The sequence below is a fragment of the Neovison vison genome, chromosome 5 (genome assembly GCF_020171115.1).
Source record: "Neovison vison isolate M4711 chromosome 5, ASM_NN_V1, whole genome shotgun sequence".
NCBI classification, from domain to species: domain Eukaryota; kingdom Metazoa; phylum Chordata; class Mammalia; order Carnivora; family Mustelidae; genus Neogale; species Neogale vison.
The window spans coordinates 17,958,053-17,981,122 of record NC_058095.1 but is presented as its reverse complement, the minus strand read 5'-3'; the positions used below and the strand labels follow the sequence as shown (position 1 = coordinate 17,981,122).

The 23,070-nt window shown below is 53.3% G+C and overlaps 1 protein-coding gene across 7 annotated transcripts in view; it reads right to left on the bottom strand.

The window, feature by feature from the left end:
• Nucleotides 1-1,266: 1,266 nt before the first annotated feature.
• DCAKD (dephospho-CoA kinase domain containing) overlaps nucleotides 1,267-23,070 on the bottom strand; it is a 28,460-nt gene continuing 6,656 nt past the window's right edge. For 2 of the 7 annotated variants that reach the window (XM_044247739.1, XM_044247741.1), the window contains exons 2-5: nucleotides 9,719-9,946; nucleotides 9,138-9,341; nucleotides 5,679-5,766; nucleotides 1,267-2,482 (exon numbers count right to left, since the gene is read on the bottom strand). In XM_044247739.1, the coding sequence (XP_044103674.1) occupies nucleotides 2,191-2,482; nucleotides 5,679-5,766; nucleotides 9,138-9,341; nucleotides 9,719-9,830 (696 nt within the window). In that variant the 5' untranslated portion in view covers nucleotides 9,831-9,946 and the 3' untranslated portion in view covers nucleotides 1,267-2,190. Of the gene's footprint in view, nucleotides 2,483-5,678; nucleotides 5,767-9,137; nucleotides 9,342-9,718; nucleotides 9,947-11,440; nucleotides 11,457-21,310; nucleotides 21,455-21,783; nucleotides 21,855-23,070 lie in introns of those variants that run through there. The other 5 variants (XM_044247737.1, XM_044247738.1, XM_044247740.1 and 2 more) reach the window with 5 other exon arrangements.

Below are 23,070 nucleotides of genomic sequence, written 5' to 3'. Positions count from 1 at the left end.
ACAGTGAAGTCAAGTCCTGGGGAAAGTAGGCCTCATTCTTCGTTTTTCTTTTTCTTTCTTTTCTTTTTTTCTTTTTTAAAATAAGCTCTAAGCCCAGTGTGGGGCTTGAATTCACCAGCTGCTGCATACGCCACCGACTGGGCCAGCCAGGCGCCCCCCGTATGCCTCCTAAGGCTGCTTAGGGCCACAAAGCCTGGGAAGGGGAGGCCAGAGGAGGGAGCCATGATGGGGAGGTGGGAGGTAGGAGGCGAGGCAGGACCAGGGCACCAGAAAGCCTGGCCCACCTTTTTTGCACACCTACCAGTCTGGCTATCATCCCATGTTTTTGCATCAAATTCAGCAGGAGAGAAAGTAATTCTTTGGAACTTTACAGTTTGCAAAGGGCTTTCACTGCCCTCCACTTACCAGGTCTTTTGACATAGGCATCACGAAGCTAACTTGATCAAAGAAACACCACGCGGGAGGTCCCATTAAGGAGGCTGAGCCCCAGTGTGATCCCAGAGCTGCTCAGAGGCTCACCTGCCCACCGCCCACCGCCGGCCTCTGGGACCTGCATCAGATCCCTTGACCTCTTGGCCTGGAATCAGAGTTGTTCCACCCAGATGGTGTTACATATCCAGCACTCTGTCCAGAAGGTCACAGGCATTCGTGAAGAGTCATTTTCTCACCGACCGGGGGTGGCAGAGCACTGTAAGGGGTTGTACCTTTCCTCCCTTTCCTCCTCTAGCCAGGCCCTAGGCACCTGGGGAGGCAGCTGCCTTCTGCTTTCCCCTCCTGCCCCAGCCCCCACCCTGCAGCCAGACACCTCCTAGCTGAGCTTTTCTTTGCCCCTGGGGGGTGTACAATGCATTCACAAGCTGGTCTCTGAGGCCTGAGCAGCTCTGGGAAAGGGAGCACTGAATATGGCCACCATAGCCTTGTTGCACCTGTCACGTTCAGTTCTGACCTTAATAGGCTGCTGGGCGGGATCAGCACCTCAGCAGGTCTGCCAACGGTGGCAAGAGACAGCTGAAGCCTACACTGGTCCAATTGCTTGGGGGAAGGAAGATGGAGTGAGCAAACCTCTACCCACCTCCCACCACAGGGTACCCCTGGGCCTAGCTGGAATCCTCCTGGGGCCTCAGACGTCGGAGGGCTGCTGAACCTTCTGGGGCAGTAGGGACCCACGCCTCGTGTGGGAGGAGGCCAAGTATAACAATGGCATCAGCCAAGTCTGGGAACCTTCTTCAGTCCACGGTGCTAGGGGAAAATCGGCAGTGCGGGGCATTTCAGATCAACACGCTCTATTTTATTAAGCACCAATGGCGAGTCAGGATCTGTACCAGGAGCACGGAGATGAACAAGACACAGACGTGGCCCTCGAACAGCTGACAGTCTAGTAGGAGGGACCAATAAAGTAAAACACAGCAGGCGGCTGGGGGGGTGGGCTATCCCACAGCACCCGACACAGCCTGGGGCTCCAGATGGTGCTTGAGCTGGGAGTTATCCAGCTATAGAAAAACAAAAGGTATTCTAGGTGAGGGAACAGCACAGCGAAGGCACAGAGGCAGGAAACAGCCTCATGCGTGTGGACTACTGAGAGTTTAGGGCAAGGAGAACGAGGAGTGGGAGGCCAACAGGTGGCAGCCGGAGAGCGAGTGTGGGGAATGCTGGAGAAATGCCAAGGTGGGCCAGGGGGTCATCCCCCAAGAGGCTCTGCCACAGCATTACCAGCATAGGAGCCCTCACTGCATCCGGGCCAAGGGCTCCAGACTAGGGGAGAATCCTGTTGGACCACAGTTATTTCCCAGGTCCAGGACGCAGGTTTTGGTCATGACAGGGCATGTGCCTGGAGAGGGGTGCTCATGGCCACAGAGACAGTGTTCCTTGCCTGCGCCCCCAAGAATTTCACAACAGCTTCCCACTGTTGCTTTCATGCCCCACGGCAGACACCATTCCGTGGGGAGCTCCAGAGGGAGGGGCTCTTAGGAAGGTGGGAAGGGGTATCCCCTGACAGGGCTGTTTCTCTGCCTCAGGTCGGATGCACTCCAAAGAAGGGGGGCCCTGTGCCAGGCTCTGCCCAGATTCAGTGCGTGTGTGTGTGTGTGTGTGTGTGTGTTGACGGGCTTGGGAGGAAACAAGATGCATTTGCCATTGGCTCCGGACTCTGAGAGATCAAGGCTTGGGGCTTCTGGCATCAGGAGGGCCTGGCTAGGGGGAAGGCAGGAGGTAGTGGGTGAGCAGGTAGAGGAGGCCGGCAAGGCCCACGAGACCTGTCAGGACTCCGAGCCTCAGCGGCAGGTACTCCAAGGAGCGCTCCAGCTCTGCGTGTAGGAGGACGACCTGGCGTTTGGTGACGCTCCACTCCCCCGAGTTGTCTAGGACATGGCGGGCCATGCGGACCTTATCCTTCAGGGGCAGCTGGGCCTCGATCCGGGCCTCCGCGTCCTCCCGGCTCAGGCTATTCCGCTGCATCAGCCGAGCCAGCTGCGTGTCCCGGTCACTGAGGGCAGGGGTGGGAGGGCTGCTCAGGCACTGTAGGCCCCAGCCTCCCTCCCACCGGCAAGCCATGGTGGGTGGGGGTGGGGGGCGTGGGGGGTGGGGGGTGGGCAGCCCCTCCCCTGCAATCTCTTTCAGGGGCCTCATTGCATTCGCAGCAGCGCTGATGGGCTCCGGGTGGATGGGTGTCAACAGGAGGGGGAAGGGCTGCCGCGGCTCTCTCCCCCATCTGGGGGCTCCCTGCCTTGCCACTAGGCCTGCAATTTCCCAGTTATAAGCTGGGAAGATCTGGTCGTCTGGCGACAGCTACATCCTGAGTCCCTGGATGGCTGACCTTTACTGGCAGGCCTGTGCCTGCCAGCCGGCTGCTTCCTGTAGTTCCCCTGGGGCTTGGGCCTGCTGCATCCAACACAGCTTCCTGAGCTACCACAGGGACCCCTCTCCTTGCCTCCTCACCCCCTCCCCTGGACACAGAGAGCCAAGAGAGTGCCTGCCAGGCTTGACGCCACTGACCCAGGGGGACCAGCCAGCCCCAAGGTGCTTCCCCGTGTAGCAAGGACTTGAGAGCTGGATCTGATGATCCCTGGGACAGGAAGAAGCATCACAGACAAAGCTAAACACCGCCCAGTCCCCCAACTCCAAAGGAAATTTGAAGAATATGTCTTTTGCCCACTCTGACATTACCAGCTAGGCCCTTCCTCAGGAAACTTCTTGTCTTGCCTGTGGCTACACAGGACCTGCCAGACTGTCCTTTGGAAGGGAGTCATCTCTAAGCTCCCTCTAGCTCCATGGCTACCTGGGCCCCTCAGGGGTAATAAGAGAGAGCAGGCTCCGCTGTCTGGGGGCTGTCTGCTAAGCCGCTAGGCCTGAGCTCTCCCCGAGGTAAGATGAGAGAATCTGACCACTACTGTTTGGTCTCCTTTTAGGTGTGGCCTAGACCAGAGGGCCTCCAAGGATGTGAAGACACACCTTCCAAGGACAGACACAACCTGAACACTGGTCAATTCTAATGCTGTTCAGACCAGAATGCTCCAGAAAATCATTTCTGGCTGGCCGATCAGAGAAGACTTTGAAGGAGAATGGTATCTATACTGGCCTTAAAAAGTAAATTGGGGGCGCCTGGGTGGCTCAGTGGGTTGGGCCGCTGCCTTCGGCTCGGGTCGTGATCTCAGGGTCCTGGGATCGAGTCCCGCATCGGGCTGTCTGCTCAGCGGGGAGCCTGCTTCCTCCTCTCTCTCTCTCTCTCTGCCTGCCTCTCTGCCTACTTGTGATCTCTCTCTGTCAAATAAATAAATAAAATCTTTAAAAAAAAAAAAAAAGTAAATTGGACTTCTGATTTCCTTTGTTATGGGGACAGTGTCCTGTCAAGATCATGGGGCCGGTTCCTGCCTGGCTAAAAACAAGGGCCGCTGCGAGCCTGCGGCTAGGGAAATCTGGGTGAACAGAGGTGGCTTAGAGCCACCTGGGAGGACACAGCCGTCAGAACATGTGGCCTAGACTGGAGGGCTTCCTGGAACGTGAAGGCAGAGGTCCCTCACAGCCCTTCCTGAGGCTCAGAGAGAGGCCCATATGCTCAGTTCAAGGACTGAAACTATTTGTGGGAAGAGGATTTTTACCCAAACCCTTACTCTGTGACTGGCCAGTTTCTCAAAAATGTGAACAATCCCATTTGGGTACAATCCCATTTTAGTATTACATAAATTTGGTAAATGCCCCCTATTATTTCAGACACGCCGGGGATACTTGGGTAGTTGAAGGAATCCATGAGGGCATCTTTGGTTTTGTACCATGTAGATCCCCGTAATGAAAAGCAAATAATCACTCATTCCCAGGTCTCTGGCTTCTCTCTCGAGCCTAAAAGTGGGGCGTGAACAGCACCTGGGATTCCAGCAAAGGCGCCTCCGGCTGATGAGTGGCCCCGGAGGATCTCAGGCCCCATCCAGGGAACCCAACGCATCCCCTGGGAGCCACAGCTCCCTCTGCTCTTAGCGAACAGACCGAACCAGAAGGAAAGTGCGGCAAGGCAGGCTGGCGTGGGGTCATCTGGCAACTGCGGATAGAACCAGTGTTCTCACCTCTGCTGGAAGGACACCCCCCCCCCGGCTTTTTTTGATCCTCTGATGCAAAGTTCCAGTTGTATTAAGACTCCAAGGCAAATTCTTCATGGGGTGTGCTTGGCCTTTGCTGACAGCCTCTCACAGACAGGGAATAAAGAAGCCAGAGAGGCTGTGGGTTTCCACGGGAGACACGGGCTGGGGGCTGAGGGTGGGGAGGGGCCGTGAGGATGCCTGCGACCGGGCCCTCTGTGGCAGCCCGCGGTGGGCAGCCGTGGGGGCGGGCAGGGCGAAGCTCAGGGCGTGAGCACTCCGGGCCTTGCTCCGGAGGCGCTGGGAGCCTCCCACGCGCCCGTCTCTGGAGAGCCGCCCTGGGCCCAAAATACCCACAGAGCCGAGTGCCCACCTCTGTGTGTGCGGTACTCGTGGGAGGCATCCAGGAAGTTTCTGGGAGGCGGACACATCCTACAGCCTCATCTACACTCACCCCCACTGGGACTGTGACTCATTTTCGCTGGCGGTTTGATCTGGCTCTGTTTGCCAAACCCGGATTCTGGTTTGCGTCGTGTCCTGAGGGATTCTGAGAACAAAGCCCCCTCCTTAGTGGGACTCTGGACAGTTCGCCCCTGGCACACGTCCGTTCATAGGGGCTGCCCGGGGTGGGAGGGGCGGGATGGACCCTGGACACCCCCCCACCAAGTAACTCCCCCCTCGAGTTTCTCTTCTGTAATTCAGAAGGATCAGCTCCTGCCCTAAATACCTCATGCTGAAAGGTAAACTGAGTGAAGGAGTAAATGTAGGAGCTGTCCAGAAAGGTGAGGAGGGAAAAGGGCTCCAGGGATTAAGAACATGGCAGCTCAGGGCATCTGGGCTGAAGTGCCCCCAAGAGCCAGCAGGGGGAGCCCCTCCCAAGCAACTAGAGACGCCTGGGGGCCTTCGCTTGGCACCTACTTGGGGAAATAGCTAGGTCAGATACAGAAGTCGTTCCTATAGGTTCTGGGCACAGCCACCCAAATCCCCAGGGCCTCCTGGCGGCCCTGTGGGGTAAGGGCAAAGGGGATGTGGGCCATTCTGCAGGTAGATGCTTTACTCCAGGGGCCCACCTCTCCAGCTTTGGTCAGGCCAGGCCATGTGACACACACTCACCAGTACACCACCACGGTGTGCTTCATGTACTTGAGCAGCTTCTTGGTCTCAAACAGCAGGGGGATGTCCAGAATCACATAGCGGTATCCTGGGGAGAAGCCAGGAAGCCCACAGTTCAATTCCGCAAGCAAACACTAAGGATGGTGTGTCAGGCTAGGGGATGAGTAGAAGCCACTGGCCCCTACCATCGAGAGCTCCCTAGCAAAGGGGGAGACCCTACAAGGGTAGGCATAACCTGAACGCTTGCCAGTGCCAATGCCAAGCAGAACAGAATGCTGCAGAAGTCGTTCCTGCCTAAGAGGATCAGGAAAGACCTTGCAGGAGGGATGGCATTGTACTGGCCTTGAAATGCAGGTAGGGCTTCTGATACTTGAACTTGAGCGTTTGGAGGTGAGGGTTCCAGGAATGGGGGACAGCAAAGCATCAGGGGCAGCGATGTTCTACTGCTCTGGCCGTGGACGCCTTGCACCATGGGAGGCAAAGCTGATGAAGAGAGCAGGGCAGGCACTAAGGGTTGAGTTCACCTTGATCTTGAACCTAAAGGGTTATTTATGAGCAAGGAAATAACACAGAGTTGGAGGAGACTGGAGAGTTTCCGGGTGGAACTGGGCCTTTTCTGCCCTCCTTCACTCATCTTTGCTTAAAAAAACAAACCAAAAAACACCCACAAAAAAACAGAAGTGTGACTCCCTGTTGAAGAAGAGTCCTGCATGGCTATCTCTACCAACACTTCATGAGAGATTCATACCAGGGGCAGCGGCAGCAGCCCCAGGAAGGAAGAAGTGACTTTTCCACGTTGGAGGCGGGCCTCCAGACAAGGACTGCACGGATTGGTCTTGTTGTGGTGGGTGATTATGACTAAGAAAATATAAGTCACATGGCTGGTACTCTGGATACAAGCCAAGGCCAGTCAGGGGCGGTACCCTCACCCATGGTGACAGGACGTGTACCTGGGCTGCCCATCTCCCAAACACCACGGTCTCCACACCCCTAGTTCTCTTTGGGCCAGTGTTTGTGTAAAAAGCTGGCAGGGGTCCAGGAGCTGTGAGGGAAAGGGCTGGGCACTGCCTCTGCCCAGAGATGCCCGCCCAGGGGGGCTTGGATGGTATCCCGCCCCCCCCAAACACTTCCAACCACAGTGCCAGACACACACACGGGACAGGGCGGACGACCCAATCCACTGGGGCTCCTGGTCCCCAGGATCTGCTGCTTGGGAAGCCCAAGAAAACCTTGAGTTGAACAAGGGTGTTAGGAGAATGGGCTCTGATGAAACACCTGGGTTTGCAGCACGCCCCCCCCCCCCGCTCTTTCCCACCATATGATTTTGGGCCCCTGAACAAACCTCATCTGTGTGAAGGTTACCTCCCTCCCAGGAAGGCGGTAAGGATCAAATGAGCGAAGGCTTGGAAACCACTCAGCACCTCACCCAAGTGCTCCATAAATGATGATTATTATTACTACCATTCCCTGGAAGAAGGGGGGGGCCCCAGTTCCCGCTCCCCCACTCCCCTCCCAGCTCAGAGCAGAAGCCAAGACCAGACCCTCTCTGGGCCTCTTATCTCCCGTTCCTGCTCTGCCCCCACCCATCCCTGTCCCAACACTGTCCTTTCTCCTCGGCCCCTCTCGGGAGCTTGTGGCCAGCTCTTTGGTTCACCGGCAAAGGGCTATTCAGCTGTCGCATCCCTCCTGCTTGATAAGCTCTGCAAACTATCCTGACTCTATGAAGACATCCGTCTGCCTACACAGAGACCTCCCCAGCAGCTGGTGATCTTATCTGACGTTTGATTATACCAACTTTGACAGTTGTATTTGTTATACTCATCAGGGAAAAACTGGGACTGTGGAAGCCACAGCTGTCGTCCCCATTTTTCACCTTATCGAGCTGAAAAGAGCTTTCTGGCTTTTATTTGAGTGGTGGTGGTTGGGGAGAGGGGAGGCGGGGTGGATGACACAGCAGGAGAACTCTGGAGCGGGTGACATTATCCGCTGCTTGATTTCAGAAGGGGAGAGCCGCCGCGCCGCCTCCAAACCCTACAGATGTACTTGCAACTGGCCAGGGAGCGAACGTGGAAAGGGCATCGTGGAGAGACAGAAGGCTTTGCTCCTGGGTAGGGGCCGGGAGGGGTCCTCGTGCAGACACAAGACGCAGGACAAAGGCAAAAAGAGTCCAGAGACTCTCCTTGAGGAAGGAGAGAGGGAGGGAGGTCTGCAGCAAGGTTCTGAGACCCAAAGCCAGCCAGTTCAGCAGGGAGGATGCCTTGAGCCCTCTCTGGCCTCGGCCAGAGCAGGGGAAAGGGGATGGGGCTGGGGGAGGTTGACACCGTGGACGTCTGTCAAGTCCTCTCTTTCCTTCTGAAGGGAGGTGCAGGCCAGAGGAAGATGGGGTGGGGAGAGGTTCCCCACTCCACATGAAAACTTGAGAATAAGGTCAGGATCACAGCCACGAGAAAACCTAGAAGGCTCCCCCATACCCTCCAGGAACAAAGTCTCAGCACTGTGACTGGTGATGGGGAGAGAAGCAGCCAGGCTTTCCATTCTGACACCCGGGCTGGTGGCCATTTATGCCAGAGGCTGGCAGGTCGATCTGCAGGGACCCCAGGCCAGCCTCCCGCCTGATCTGAAGCCACTGTCGTCTGCTCCTTCTCCACTGCTGGTGACTGACCCCACCCTGCACCTGATCAGGTCACCCTGGCCCCAAACCCTCCTAAGAACAGGGCTGGCACTGGAGCTAGAGCTTGGGAAAGGCTGCCAAGCTCCAGAAGGTTCTTGCCAGCTGAGCACAGACCCTGGCTTTTCACTGTCCCTTCTTTCAGTCCCAGCACACGCCAAGCTAACTCTCTCCACTGAGCCCTCACCCCAAAGGACTAGCCTCTGTGTAGGACCCTCCCACCCCCCATCACCCTGTACCTGCCCTGGCCATTCTGGGCCCTCCCCAGGGTCCAGTCTGCAAGCTTACTTTCCCAGGCAGCCTGACAAGCACCATATCTGACTTCGACCACGGTTCATACCATGTGGTGATCGATGGGTACTGATGTGGACCCAGTCCCCCTGAATAGCTTCTCGAGGTTGGCATTATTAATCTCACTGTGCAGGGGAGGGGCTGGTTCATTTGACAAAGTCACGCAGCTAGAAGCTATGAGGCCAGGATTGAAACTCAGGTCTCCAGACTCCACCATTTGTCAGCTGTTATTACTCCCAACCCTGCTAGAAAAATCAACTTAACTTCCTGGGGATCGCAGCTCAAAAGCCTCAAGTGTCTCTTCTCACTCAATTGTCAACCTCTTTAAATGCTGAGGAACATGTGTGCCTTTCCTCGGGGGCTGCGTGGGGCTCTGCATGGAGGGTGCAAAGACCAGCCAGCTCCCCTTCTCCCTGGCCAACCTCTCCACAGAGGAGGAGGGCCCTGGCCCTGGAAGAAGAGGGCTCTGCCTCACCCCTGTCCCACACCCTGGGGCTTACCTCGGAGGAAATACTTGAAGGTCTCCTTCATCATTTCCTTGCGGATCTCGGGGTGCGTGATGGTGTTAAGCAGATGCCGCCGGTCGGGCTGGTTAAAGATCAGGTCCCCCAGGACTTTGCGATTGATGTCACCGTTCTCCAGCAAGACCTCGGTGCCAAAGGCTTCCACGATGCGCCGGTGGGCGGGGTATCCTGGCTGGACCACTGTGCATGAGGTGGGGGCTGGGTCACTCTCTAGAGCCTCCAGGCCAGCCGGAGGTTCCCAAATGACTAGAGGCCAAAGGATGGGGGAACCCACGGGTGCGTCTTATATTCGAAGCAAAAACCAAAAGAGAGGAGGGAAAGGAGTTGCAAAGGAGAGTAGAGTGCATGGAACCCCTCGAGTGGGTCACAGGGTGAGGTGAAGAAGAGGGACGAGGACATGGTGGGGCAGGGAATAGGAAATCAGACCACGGCCGACGGGAAAGCCTTGCCATCCTCCAAGGCCTTGAAAGGACTTAGAAAAAAGGGAGACATGATGGCAGAAAGGGGTATAGGGGAGCTGCTGTGCAGGGTCCTGCTGCCTGCCCCTCCCAACTCACCATGGCGGGCGATGACATCAACATCAATCACCGCACAGCCCAGCTGTTGGAACACCTGGATCACCGAGCTCTTGCCCGAGGCAATGCCCCCCGTGAGGCCCACCAGGAACATCTTCCCAGGAGACAGGAGGCCCGTGAGAATGCCGAACCAGGAGTCAAGGAATCACCGGAGTAGGGCACGCTTGGCTGGTTGGGATGCCCCGTCCCAGGAATGCCAGAAGGACCTGCCTGGGGACAACAGTGGGCCTGATGAGTGTTGAGCCTGAAGACCCAGCGCGGGGGTTGGGGGGGCGGGTAGGCAAAGGAGTGGAAGGGAGATGTGGCCTGCCCAGGCAGAGTGTTGTTCTGAGCTTGGGCAATGCTGGATCCATCCTAAGAGAGAAAACTCTTTCAGGACGGGCCTACAGTAGTCTTTAGAAAGCATTCATAAACAAGACAAACCAAACCAACATGGTGCAAATTTAGCAACCAAAATGCTGAGTAAGCAGAAGAATGTCAGGTGCTGTTAAGCAGAGTGCTTTCTGGAAGCAGCAGTACCCTGCTGCAGGCAAATTTTGCTTCAGAAGGGGACACCTGTCCCTCTGTGGGGAATCCAAGGCACTTTCCAGATGCCCACAGAGCGCCCCTTCTGGCCTTCACTTTATAGTCTGGGACCCTTAGGCTCCCGGGGAAGATGGTCCTGCCTGCCCACCCCCCAGCACCAGCACTGTCTGGGTGTCCGAGAAGAAATCTCCCTCCTCAACCGGAAGCGGCTCAGATGGGGAGCTTGGAGGAAGTGATGGCTCGGGGGCCGGGAGGCCTGAGGGTCAGAGGAGTGTGGAACTTGCCCAGGAGGACTGCGAGGGAAGGATGACAGCCTGCAGGAGGGAACCCTGAGCTGGCTCGGGGGCCTCTTCGGAGCCCATTTCTCCATGTACATAGGATGCCGTGAGACCCTGGACAAGTCACCTGTCTCTTGGAACCTCAGTGTTCTCATCCATAAAACGGGGGTGATAGAACCTATCTCCTAAGGCTGTTTGCAGACCAAATGAGAAAATGCACTGGAAGCCCTCGGGACACTGTCATTTCCACGGGGAATGTCCAGGGGAGGAAGTGAGGACAGAGACGTGGGTTAGAAGGCGGACGCCCAAGTCACACCGCAAGGCACGGAGACTAAAACAGATATTCGTGAAGTGACGTCCCCATTCTTATAGCCTCAGACTATCTCACAAAAGACTTTTTTAAAGTAATGTTGTATTTTCTGGAGTAAACAGGGTCCAGGGTTACCGTGTCTCAGACTTTGCTCCCAGGCTGGAAGAAATAAAATTGAAGGCCAGTCTCCCCTATCCCTCCGTCAGCATGAAATCACTTTTCCAGGACCTTGAAATCTGTCATGGGACTTTTATTTTTTTTTAAAATGGCAGATTTACTGTCCTAATTACACTTTGCTTGAGCTTATACCGAAATGAGTTTGCCTCCCCTGAGGACGCACCAAGTGACAAGGGGGAGGCGGCAGCTCGGGTGTGGGTGGTGAGGGGACCAACCCAGAAGTTTAAAATTTGCCCAGGCTCGCTCTCCCAGGGCAGCCAGCAGAGGAGAGACAAGAATGCCCACGAGAGTCGTCATCCAAATGGAGAGAACTAACTCAGTCACTGAACCATTTGCGAAGCATTTCTCCTTAACCTCTGTGACCAGGAGCGGCCCCCAGGTGGTGTCCCCCAAGCTGTCACAGAGAGGACTTACAGATAGGGTTCTGTTGTCAAAAAATTTTTTTTCCTTTGTTCACTCAGCTGAAGCTTTGAAATGGAAAATCCAGCAACTGCTTTGTAATCCCAGCTCTGTCCTGTTGTCCCTAAAGCTGTCAGCTTGCCTCTCCTCTGCAGAAGACCAGTCTGGAAGAATCGGAGCGGAACCTGAGAAGACACAGTGGCGGAGGGAAGGGGCAAGGGCCAATCCGCCACTGGGCCCTGGCCCCTCACTGCTGAAAGCAAGCCACTGTCACCTGGACACCCAACTTGGCCAGACTTGGCTGAGGGGGCCCAGCAGAGCCTGTGACCTCAGCTCCTGTCCCTTCACAGGACCAGGACCCCTCCCGAGACATGCTGCATCGGAAAGTCTAGTGATGAGACAGCTCTGCTGTGTCCCAGGCTTGGAATCAACCCTGCCTCTTTGTTTACAGTGAGATGACGGACCAGAGAGAGGAAGGCACTTACCCAGGGCCACAGCTCTGAGCGGAGCCTGAGATGAATTCAGGGCTCCCACCTCTGAGTCTAGACTCCTGCCTTAACAGATTCAGGAAATGAAAATTAATTTATCTTTAAGAGAAAATAAGGACGATGACTATGGCTATAGGCAAATCAATTCAGAGCCCAAGAAAAATGATTTCTAGATGATCATACTGGTGTTTTCCCTCTGCAGAACAGGGGGTGAGGTCTTACAGCAGCCACTGGAGCATGGATGTCGACTCCAGGCTCCGCTCTGTCCCAGCCTCTTGGGGTAACTTAATGAGTAGCTTCCCTTCTCTGTGCTTTCTACCGACCATCTGTGGAAACAGACCAACAGCTGCTTGGCCTCTGTCAGGAAGGCCAAGGGGATGGAGGAGCACATGCCCTGGGAGGCTGTGGGCCCCCGGCTAAAAGGGCCTGGACAAAAAACAACTGTTCCCATCCAACAAGCCGTGCCCAACTCATTCCTCCGCTCACTGCGGGCAGAGCGCCTCTGTGCCTCGCAGCTCCGCATCGGGGACCTCTTCGGTAGCCAGAGGAAAACTTTTAGGCCTTGACCCCCGGGGAAAACTGGAGGAAGAGACCGTAACAAATGAAAGCAGCCAAGAACAGAGCAGCAACAGGGGAGCCAGAGTAATCACGCGGTACTCACCCGGGGCCTGGGTGTGTGTGTGTGTGTGTGTGTTTGTGCACGTGCAGACCCACTCACAGGCCTGCTCACGGACCTGCCCAGGGAGGGAGCTGCAGTGAGCGAGAGAAGAGCCCACGGACCTTCACGGCTTAGCAAGGAGGAAAAGAAGGCTGAGGAACCGTCCCCAGTTCCTCCCCAGGGAGACCCACGGAGAAGTGACCCCCTCTGGTAACCTGTGTCCGACCCCACTCCTGCTCTGGCACAGAAGTCCTTGTTCAGAATCTCCTCGTTTCCCCTCATTCCACCGCCATGTACACGCAAGCGATGGGAACGTCACGGCAACTCTGCAACCTGGCCCTGATCTGAATTCCCTACGAAACTTCAGAGAAGTTCTACCCTATAGTCCCAGCCAGTGCGGCATCAGAACCGCTGCTACAATGGAAGGTTAGGGGCACCTGGGTGGGTGGCTCAGTCGTTTGCCTCCGGCTCAGGTCATAATCCCAGGGTCCTGGGATCAAGCCCCTCATCAGGCTCCCTGCTTGGCGGGAAGCCTGCTTCTCGCTCTCCCTCTGCCTGCTGCTCCCCCTACTTGTGCTCGCTCTGTGTCAAATAAATAAAAGCTTTTTAAAAATAATAAAAAATAAAATGGAAGGTTATAGACCGTAAGTCAGGAAGCCCGGGTCCCAGTCTCTCTGCATTCTGTGTGGCAGTGGGAGCCTCCTCATCGACCTGGCCCAGGATGGAGAGCACTCCATAAATGACAAAAAGCTGATCCCCCAAATGCCTGCCCCTTCCCCTCGTCTGGCCCTCAGTCTCCACACCTGTGAGCAAGGGCCTGATGCTAACTGGGGCTTTCTTCCTCCCTTTTGTGGTGTGGCACTTCCCAGAGCTGTCAGGAGATGTTCACCTGGGGGACCAAGGAGTGATGAGGCCTCTAGTGGCCCGGGAATCCTCCTCCCCAATACCAAAAGATGTTCCCAGAGCCACTTGGCCGGAGGAGGAAGGAGACACCAAGTCCCATGGTAACAGAGAAAGCAAATGCCCCGCACAAGAGAAATGGGAGCTGGATTCCGGGAAAGGATCCCAGGCCTGGCTGCATCGGCCAAGGCGGACCTCCAAGCCCAGGGGAGCCACATCCAAGTCCTTTCTTCCTCATTCTCCCTGTCTGGGGGAAAGACAGCAGGGTGTAAAGAAAAGGCTTGGTTGGGGCACCTGGGTCGCTCAGTGGGTTAAAGCCTCTGCCTTTGGCTCAGGTCATGATCTCAGGGTCCTGGGATCAAGCCCCGCATTGGGCTCTCTGCTCAGCAGGGAGCCTGCTTCCTCCTCTCTCTGCCTGCTTCTCTGCCTATTTGTGCTCTCTGTCTGTCAAATAAATAAATAAAATCTTAAAAAAAAAGAAAGGGGGTCGGGACTTGAGTCACAGAGGTGGGGTCTGTAGTCTGTGAATTGAGGAGCGAATTTTGCTGTGTTCTGTAAATGGTGGGGGGGGGGTGTTCCATCTTGGGAGTTGCCCTAAACCGCCTTTCATTTTTCACCTCTTGGGCCCCAACAGCCCAGAGAAGACAAAGAAAGAGCATTCAAGGAAGAATAGTCTTGGGGCGCCTGGCTGGATCGGTCAGTGGAGTGTGCGACTCTTGGTCTCGGGATTGTGAGTCTGAGCCCCATGGTGGGTGTAGAGATTACTTAAATAAAATCTTTCGGCGCCTGGGTGGTTCAGAGGGTTAAGCCTCTGCCTTTGGCTCAGGTCATGATCGCAGGGTTCTGGGATCAAGCCCTGCATCAAGCTCTCTGCTCAGCAGGGAGCCTGCTTCCCCCTCCCTCTCTGCCTGTCTCTCTGCCTACTTGTGGTTTCTCTCTGTCAAATAAATTCTTCTAAAAAAAAAAAAATCTTAAAAAAAAAAGTCTCTCTTGAAATCTTCTCTGCTGGTGTCTCACAGGGAAAAATGAGAGTAGGCTGCTTCATGGGTCTCCAGACACAAAACCCTGCCGCCCCTTGCTGTCTGTCCTAGTCCCAATTCCACTAGGCCCACCCTCCAAACCTAAGTCCCATCCCCTGCACCTAGACCTCTGCAGTGACCCCCTCCAACTCCTGTCTGGCTTCTCCCAAGATGCCCAAGGTCATGGCTTCAAGTGGACTTCCGATCCTGTCACTCTCCTGCTTAAAAACCTTCTTTGCCTTCTTCCCTCTCCTCCTATCCTCCTAGACTCTCACAGAAGCCTCTGGGCCCCCATGTAACCTGCCCACCTTCGACCCCTCTACCCCCCTCACCCCCCTGTCAAGGAACCTGATCCATGCCTTGCACACCTGCTTTCTGTCCCTGAATATTCAGTCTCTGTTCCCCTGCCACCCGGCTCACTTCCCGGCTAACTCCCCTGGGTTTATTCTGCATTCATTTCTTCAGCCAATCAGGAACCAGGCCCTGCTCAAGACAAGAGGGCCTGCCCCCTCCAAGCAAAGCCTCCCAGTCTACTGTGGGAGGTTGGTGGGGGGCGGCGGGGGGCAAGGGCAGAAAAAATAAACTTACAATATGTATGATGTTGGTGAGGAGCAAGAGCAACGAGGGTCATTGTCTTTTTTTTTTTTTAAGATTTAATTTATTTATTAGAGAGAGAGAGAGAGCGAGCATGCACACCAGTGGGCAGGAAGGGGTAGTGGGAGAGGCAGAGAATCTCCAGCAGGCTCTGTGCTCAGCACAGAGCCCAACCCGGGACTTGATCTCATGACCCTGAGATCATGACCTGAGCTGAAACCAAGAGTCAGACGTTTAACCGACTGGGCCACTGAGGCGCCCTGGGGGTGGTCATCATCTTAAATTAGGACCCAGGAGGTCTAAAGTGAGGACCTGAAAGCAGCAAGAAGGCACATCACATCACAGCTCCACTCAGAGCAGCCTTGTCCATCCCCCCACTCGAATCAGGCCCCTGACCTCTCTCTGTGCCATTCTTTTCCTTACCTGTACCCATCATGGTTGTGAGACTATTTTCAACATGTTAAATAAGATAAGCTCCACTAGGCCATGAGCAATGCCCTTTCCAACGCTTTGTCTCCGGCATCTAACATGGCATCCAGTATCCATCCCGTACCAGGTGAGTGATACAGGTCAAGTTACTTACTTAGACTTCCGTTGACTCAGTTTCTTCATCCGTGAAATGGAGCTAATGGCACCTACCCTGAGTCGCTGTGAAGAGTAAAAGACTTCATACACATCGAGTGTTTCATTCTAAGTGCCTGACATACACTTCTGCCTAGCACTCACCAATGTTCCCTATTAGTTCTAAGAAAGTGTTTGAAAGCTTTTTATAGAATGAACTGAATAAGCCCATACTATGGAAGGGGACAGAAAAACCTTGGGGTCACATCTCCTGTCAGTGGCAAGGGGGAGGCTGGAACCAACCTCCTAGCCTGCTCCCTTTTCCATGAGAACATGTTACCTGAGGACAGTATATCCCTCTGGGTTGGGGGTGGGGAGGAAACAAACAAAACACCCCATGGGTTAAACAGAATAAGAAACTGATACCTGAATGGACACTCTTTCCTCCCTGGGGAGAGCTCTCAGGACTTACCATGGAAGCAACTTACTCTGTTGCTTTGCATCTCCCAATCAACAGCCCCTACCTGCCTGTGCCAGAGGCCAGGACCTGGCTCCCTCATTAGCTTGCAGCCTCCTTTCCTCCTCCTGCAGCCTCCCAGGATTTCTCACTGGACATGCCTGACCTGCCAGACGCTTCTCCTTCGAACTGCTTTCCAGAGGGGATGTATCCATTTTGCTCCAATGATCAATATAATCATTCATGAAAACGAGTCATTCCCTGCCTTGGGACCCAATTATTTTCTCGTGGAACCAGTGGCTGCAAAAATATATTGTTTTCCAGTTAACTAATAAGTGCTATTTTTATCTATGGTTTCCCCCTCCTAATCTTTCATTACTGGGGAGAGACTGCGGTTTAAACCTCAGTCTAAGTTCTTGTCTGCTAGGCCTATTAAGTCACTACCTCCTCCAAACTGCCAATTACCTGGAGGAAGCCACAAGAGAAGGTATTGGCCGTCTCCCTTCTCCCCTGCCAACAGCAAGGGAAGGGGAGGGAACAAGTCACTCTTCTCAAGCACTCTCCAAGCATAACCCATCAGTTCGGGAGTGTTTACGGGTCACCAGCGAGGCTGTCTGCGCTGGACTACTGTGCCGGTGCTCAGGCAGAAGGATCACAGGCAATGCCAGCTCTCAGAGGCTTCAGAGTTACAGAGGGCTCAGCTGGGATCTCAGCTCTGTCCTTAACCAGCTGTGTGGCCTTGCGCAACTTTAGCATTGAGGCTTCGTTCCTTGCATACAAAATGTGATTAATAATGACGACTCATGGGTTTTGTCAGGATTGAATGAGGTGACATGTATCACAGTCACCTCCTCTTCCCCCACGCAGTGTGTGACATGTCTCAGTCATTGCAAGCTACTCCACTTCCCCAAAGGGCATCTTCACCCTCTCAGTTGCTCAAGCCAAAAACTTGGGTGTCCTCCTGGCTCCTCGCTCACAATCTTCATCCCACCCACTAGCGCCCCCTGCTGGCTGTGCTCCCAGCTACCTTCACAGCCCAGGGAGATCCCGCTCAGTCCTTCCACCACCAGTCTTGCTCCTGGATTTGCAGTAGCATCTGAGCTTTCTTGCTGTCACCCTTGATCCCCAACTGTCTGCTCGTGATATAGCAGCCAGTGCGAGCCTTTAAAAATGCAAATCCAATAATTTCACGCCTCTGCTCAAAACCCTCCAATGGTTCCTCTCTCACGTAGAGCACAAGCCAAATCCTTACAGGGTCCTACAGGGGCTCCACAATGGATGCAGGCAACTCTGTTCCCGGCACCTCCTACCACTCTCCCCCTTAAAATCAGCCCTCCAGGCACACTGGTCGCCTTGCTGCTCCTTGACTATGTCAAGTGTACTCCCACCTTGGGTTTGTGGATATGCTGGTCCTTCCACACGGAAAGCTCTTCCCCCACAGGGCTGCATGGCTTACACCCTCCTCCGTCCGACCATCACCCTATCAGAGGCTGTCCCGAATGTATAAGATAGCGCCCTCATTACACTCTCTAGTCTCCTCACGGTTCCACTTTTCTTCATAGCGCTTACCAACTTATCACTACATGACACATTAGGAATCCACGTGTTCATCTACTGTAACATGCCTCGCCCCAGAATCTGGGCTCTACTGTATCCAAGGGACTGAAAACAGGGCCTGACAAGCAGAAGGCCCTCAAAAACATCCGTCGAATGAATACACAAAGCATGCAGAAAAATGTCCAGCTCATAGGAAAGCGGGAACTTCATATTAACTATTTTAGTTTTTATTACTTTTAAAGATTTTATTTAAGAGAGAGAGGGAATGTGTAAAAGGGGATGGGAGGGAGAAGTAGACTTCCTGCTGAACACAGAGCTTGATGAAGGGCTTAACAGCAGGGAGCTCAACAGGGGCTCAATCCCAGGACCCTGAGATCATGACCTGAACTGAAGTCAGACGTTTAGCCAACTGAGCCATCCAGGCGACCCTCAAAATGAACTATTTTAAAATAACAGCATATCTGCTTCAGAAAACCTACCATGAGAACCACAAAACCTTTTCCACATCACTTCCCCCTCCTACCTTTCTGGGATGACAATATCTTGGACTCACAGATGAGGAAACTGAGGCAGAGAGTGGCTAGGAAAGCGAGGTTTCCAGGACGGGGGACACTAGAGAATAATAAATAGCTGCTGGGGTGGCTCAGCCAGTTAAGTGGCCAGCTGATTCTGGGTTTCGGCTGGGGTCATGGGCGCAGGTAGAGGGATGGAACCCTGTTGTGTGTGTGTGTGTGCGCGCGCGCACATGTAGCGGGGGTGTACTTGCGGCTCAATGCACTCTACAGAGTCTGCTTGGGGCTCTTTCCTTCTTCCCCTCCCTCCCCCACTGCACCCCTGCTCACACAAGCACTTGCGCACCCTCACTCTCTAAAATAAATAAAATCTTAAAAAAAGGGGGGGGGGTGCCTTGGTGGCTCAGTGAGTTAATTAATTGTCTGTCTTCAGCTCAGTTTGTGATCCCAGGTGGGATCGAGTTCCACATTGGGCTTCTTGCTCCACGGGGAGCCTGCTTCTCCCTCAGCCTCTGGTTCTCATGAATAAATAAAATCTTAAAAAAAAAAAAAAAAGAGTAGCCGCCCACGATCTGAGCATTGTCCATGTGCCAGGGATGTCCCTCATCCCGTCTGACTAGTAAAACTACCCAGTGAATTCAGTTCTTTGGTTTATGCCCATTCTAAAGGTGAGGAAATTAAAGCTAAAAGAAGTCAGATATTTGTGGGGCGCCTGGGTGGCTCAGTCGTTAAGTGTCTGCCTTCGGCTCAGGTTGTGATCCTGGGGTCCTGGGATGGAGCCCTCCATCGGGCTCCCTGCTCACTGGGAAGCCTGCTTCTTCTTCTCCCACTCACCCTGCTTGTGTTCCCTCTCTCGCTGTCTCTCTGTCAAATAAATAAATAAAATCTCAAAAAGAAAAAAAAAGAAGATATTTGTGCATGGTAGATCCAGGACGCCTGGGGAATGCTTAAAGATCTTCCAAGGGGCAAAGAGGCACAGTGTAGCAGGAATACATATTAACATAAAATACATAAAATGTATCATACTCAAAATTGCTGTCCTTATGCCCACAGCCTCTACCAATGGGAACAGACCAGCTTTGGAACATGCCTCCATCCTCTCCTTTCCTAAGTCTCCCTTTACCCTGCCCCATCTCCCAGGTTTCAAAGAAAGGCACAACTACCCACCCAGGCCAAACTCTTATTAAGGTGTACTGTCCCTAGTGCAAAATTCCCCTGGCACCACCAAGGGGCACTTGGAACCATCAGTGTTCATGCTGACGAAGTGCCTGCCTACAGTGACTGCGTAACCAATGCTTCTGCTGAGTCAGGTGATGTCCAAATCTTTGAATAAGGTTCAAGTGGGACCTGAAAGAACTGTGTACTAGAAGGTCATTAATAATTGATTTCAGGGGCGCCTGGGTTGGCTCAGTCATTAGGCATCTGCCTTGGGCTCAGGTCATGATCCCAGGGTCCAGGGATCAAGCCTCACATCGGGCTCCTTGCTCAGCAGGGAGCTTGCTTCTGCTTCTCCCACTCCCCCTGCTTCTGTTCCCTCTCTTGCTGTGTCTCTGTCAAAAAAAATAAATAAATAGGGTCTTTAAAAATAAATAAATAATTGATTTTAATGACAGATCACTGTGGGGTTTTTGGGCCCATAACCTGATCAGAGGATGTTCAAGGAACTGAGTAATGTTACCACAACAAAATGCCTTCAAGTCCTACGTACTTATATGAACCAACTTTTTCAGCACTACTCATCACAAATTAAAGCTCTGCTCATTCTAGCAAACATACATGAACTTTACATACACACATGAACTGTTAAAAGTTCCACTTAACTTATTAAGAAAAGCATTTCAAATTAAACTTACATTTAACAATTGATCAAAAAACAGGTGTTTTGATCAATTGTATATTTTACAATGATAAAAACTCAATCCAGGAGAAATTATTTAATATTATGACCACAAGACAATTTTCACAATGTTTTAGTTTTTTTTTGTTGTTTGTTGCAGATAAGTAGGACGACAAATGAAAGGCTTTAGAGCATAAAATGTATCATACTAGAAAAAAATTCTGGGGAGGAAATTAGGTAGAAATAGAAGTTGGAGGAACAACAGCAATGCAAAATTTCAAAGGTTAAACTGGTTTGTAATTTTTTTTAAAGGATAAGAGAAATCAAATCACTATGGTATTGAAATTCCATTGTAGATTTACATGACTAATATAAAAGTTTCATTTTTAAAGTGTCTAATATTTACAATTACCAGAAATCATAACCTTTGCAAATATCAGAGAAAATTTTTAACTATCTAAAAACATGCCCGTGGATAGTTTTGAAAACAAACCAAAGTTCACTGCTTACCTGCCTTCAGTTACCAGCCCTATTTTCTCCTAAGGCAAGGCACCAAGAAAGGATCTGAACTCTTTAAATGTATTACTTGGGAGGACAGATTCAGACCTTGCACAAGACCGAAGAGGATCCGGTGGGAATTTATGGCCCTTCGAAGACAAAACCACCCCAACCGGCCTGTCTCCTTTCTATTCATCAGTCAAGAGCTCTAGTATTGCCCAAGACCTAGGTCCGCATCCAGCCAAATCCATCTGATTTATTCTGGTAAGTATCAGCCACCACTCTCCCCGCTCCCCGCCCCGCAAAACACTCCCCATCCCCGAAGACCTATATTCAAAGGCTTCAATTTCCCCATCTTTAAAATTAGGACTTAATGTCAATGTTCACTCAGGTGATAATTTTCCCATAATTAAGGGAGAAATAAAACATCATAGGCAAACTCAATGACAGAGGTGTCAATGTCTCCATTTGGGAACCTGGGGAAGGAAGAAAAGTAGGGGCCAGGGCGCCTCTTTACTAGAGGGTGAGTGGGAATCTCAATGCTGTCACCCAGGCCTGGTGGGAGGCGGGGGGGGGGGGCGGTCTTCCCTAAAACTCGATAACCAGTCCAGCCTCCAGGGAAAAAGGAAAGTGGAGGCCAAGCCCTGTCTGAAAGAGTGATCATCTTGATCACTCAGCCAAACAGCAGTACCCTTTTAATCTACCCTACGAGATGGGTAACAGATGAGCAAACTGGGAGTTGGAAAGGTACGCAGCTTCATAAAACTGGAAAGGACAGACGCTGAATACAAAAATAAAACAGACCTGACCACAAAGTTCTGAAGCATAGCGGCTTTGGACTGAACCTGCGTTTGAACCCACAATTTCTGCCGCAATTCTAGTCGTAAACCTTTGTCCATTTCCACAGCTGTAAAACAGGGGAAACAACACCTTGCGTAGCAGGGCTGCTGTCAAGGCAATGAGCCAGGGACGCCAAAGCGTTCGACGCAGGGGCTGCTACATAGTATCTGCTCAACAGACTGTAGCCGAGCTTTGATAAAACAAGGCGCGCACTGCCCGTACCACCGCGCAGAGCCACCGGGGCGCCTCGGGCGGGCTTCGGAGCGCCCCAGAGCCAGGCCCAACGCCGCGACGCGGGGCCCCGGGGCCCCGGGGGTGGACCCAGCCCTCTGGGACCGAGCAGTCTCGGGGCGCCAAACTCCCGGCGCCACCGTCCGTTCCACTCCCCCCACCGTGCGCCGGGCCGTTTCCACGCGCCCGCGCGGCGCGCTACGTACCCGACGCCTCTGACCCTGCCTGGGCCGCCGCCGCTCGCCCAATCTCTGCGGCGCTTACTGGGGGGCTCCCGGCGGGCGGGCGGGGTCTCGGGAGCGCGCGCACGTGGACCGGACGTCCGGCCGGCGGGAAGCGTGGGCGGGAAGCCGCGCGGTCCTCTGCGCTGGGCAAGGTGGACATCGCGGGTGGTTCCCCCTTCCGAGCCAGAGCCCTCCCCGCCGAGGGAAAAAAGAAAAACAAACAAAAAACCTAGGAAAGTCCTAGCTTCAAACTCAGGCTTTGGCCACCTCCAGCTGTGCGGCCCCTGGCGATGGCTACGGCAGGTAACTGAGCGCCTCCAGCCCAACAGGTCCTAAGAGCACTGTGTAGGCGTCAGCTCATTGAATTTTCACAGGTGGATACTGACACCGTCCGCGTTTCACACAGGAGGCAACTGATTCTCGGAAGTTAATCCGTTTGCTCTCTTACAGTGTCAGTTGGCTGTAGAGCTCATTCTGTCTGGGCAAGCCCTGCAAGTCACTTAGCCTCTCACCCCGTGTCCGCTATTAAAAGTGGGGATAAATGGCGACTAGGCTGTTTGTTGAAAGCATGAGAAATACATAACCTCTAACGGTGCCTCATATATAGCAGGTGGTCCTTACCCTGCTTCCTTGCCCTCTCCCTAAATACCTCTGGTTTCTGCTTCCTTTTTATTTTATTAATTTTTTAAGATTTTATTTATTTGGGGCACCTGGGTGGCTCAGTGGGTTAAAGCCTCTGCCTTTGGCTCAGGTCATGATCCCAGGGTCCTGGGATCGAGCCCCACATCGGGCTCTCTGCTCAGCGGGGAGCCTGCTTCCTCCTCTCTGTCTCTGCCTGCCTCTTTGCCTACTTGTGATCTCTATCTGTCAAATAAATAAATAAAATCTTAAAAAAAAAAAGATTTTGTTTATTTGACGGAGATCACAAGTAGAGGCAGGCAGAGAGAGAGGAGGAAGCAGGCTCCCTGCTGAGCAGAGAGCCCCATGGGCTCCATCCCAGAACCCTGAGATCGTGATCTGAGCCCAAAGCAGAGGCTTAACCCACTGAGCCACCCAGGCGCCGTTAAGGTAGGAATCTTGTCTGTCTTCACCAGGAATATCCCCAGTGCCTGGAACAGTGCCTAGCACAGTAGGGGTCAGATACATTGAAGAAGTAATTCAACATCTTTCTCTGACCACTCCAGTCCCTGAAACCTTTCCTCTTCATGTCAACACCACTGGCTGCCATCACCCAATAAATAGACTTGCATTTCATCATCAAAGGGCCCA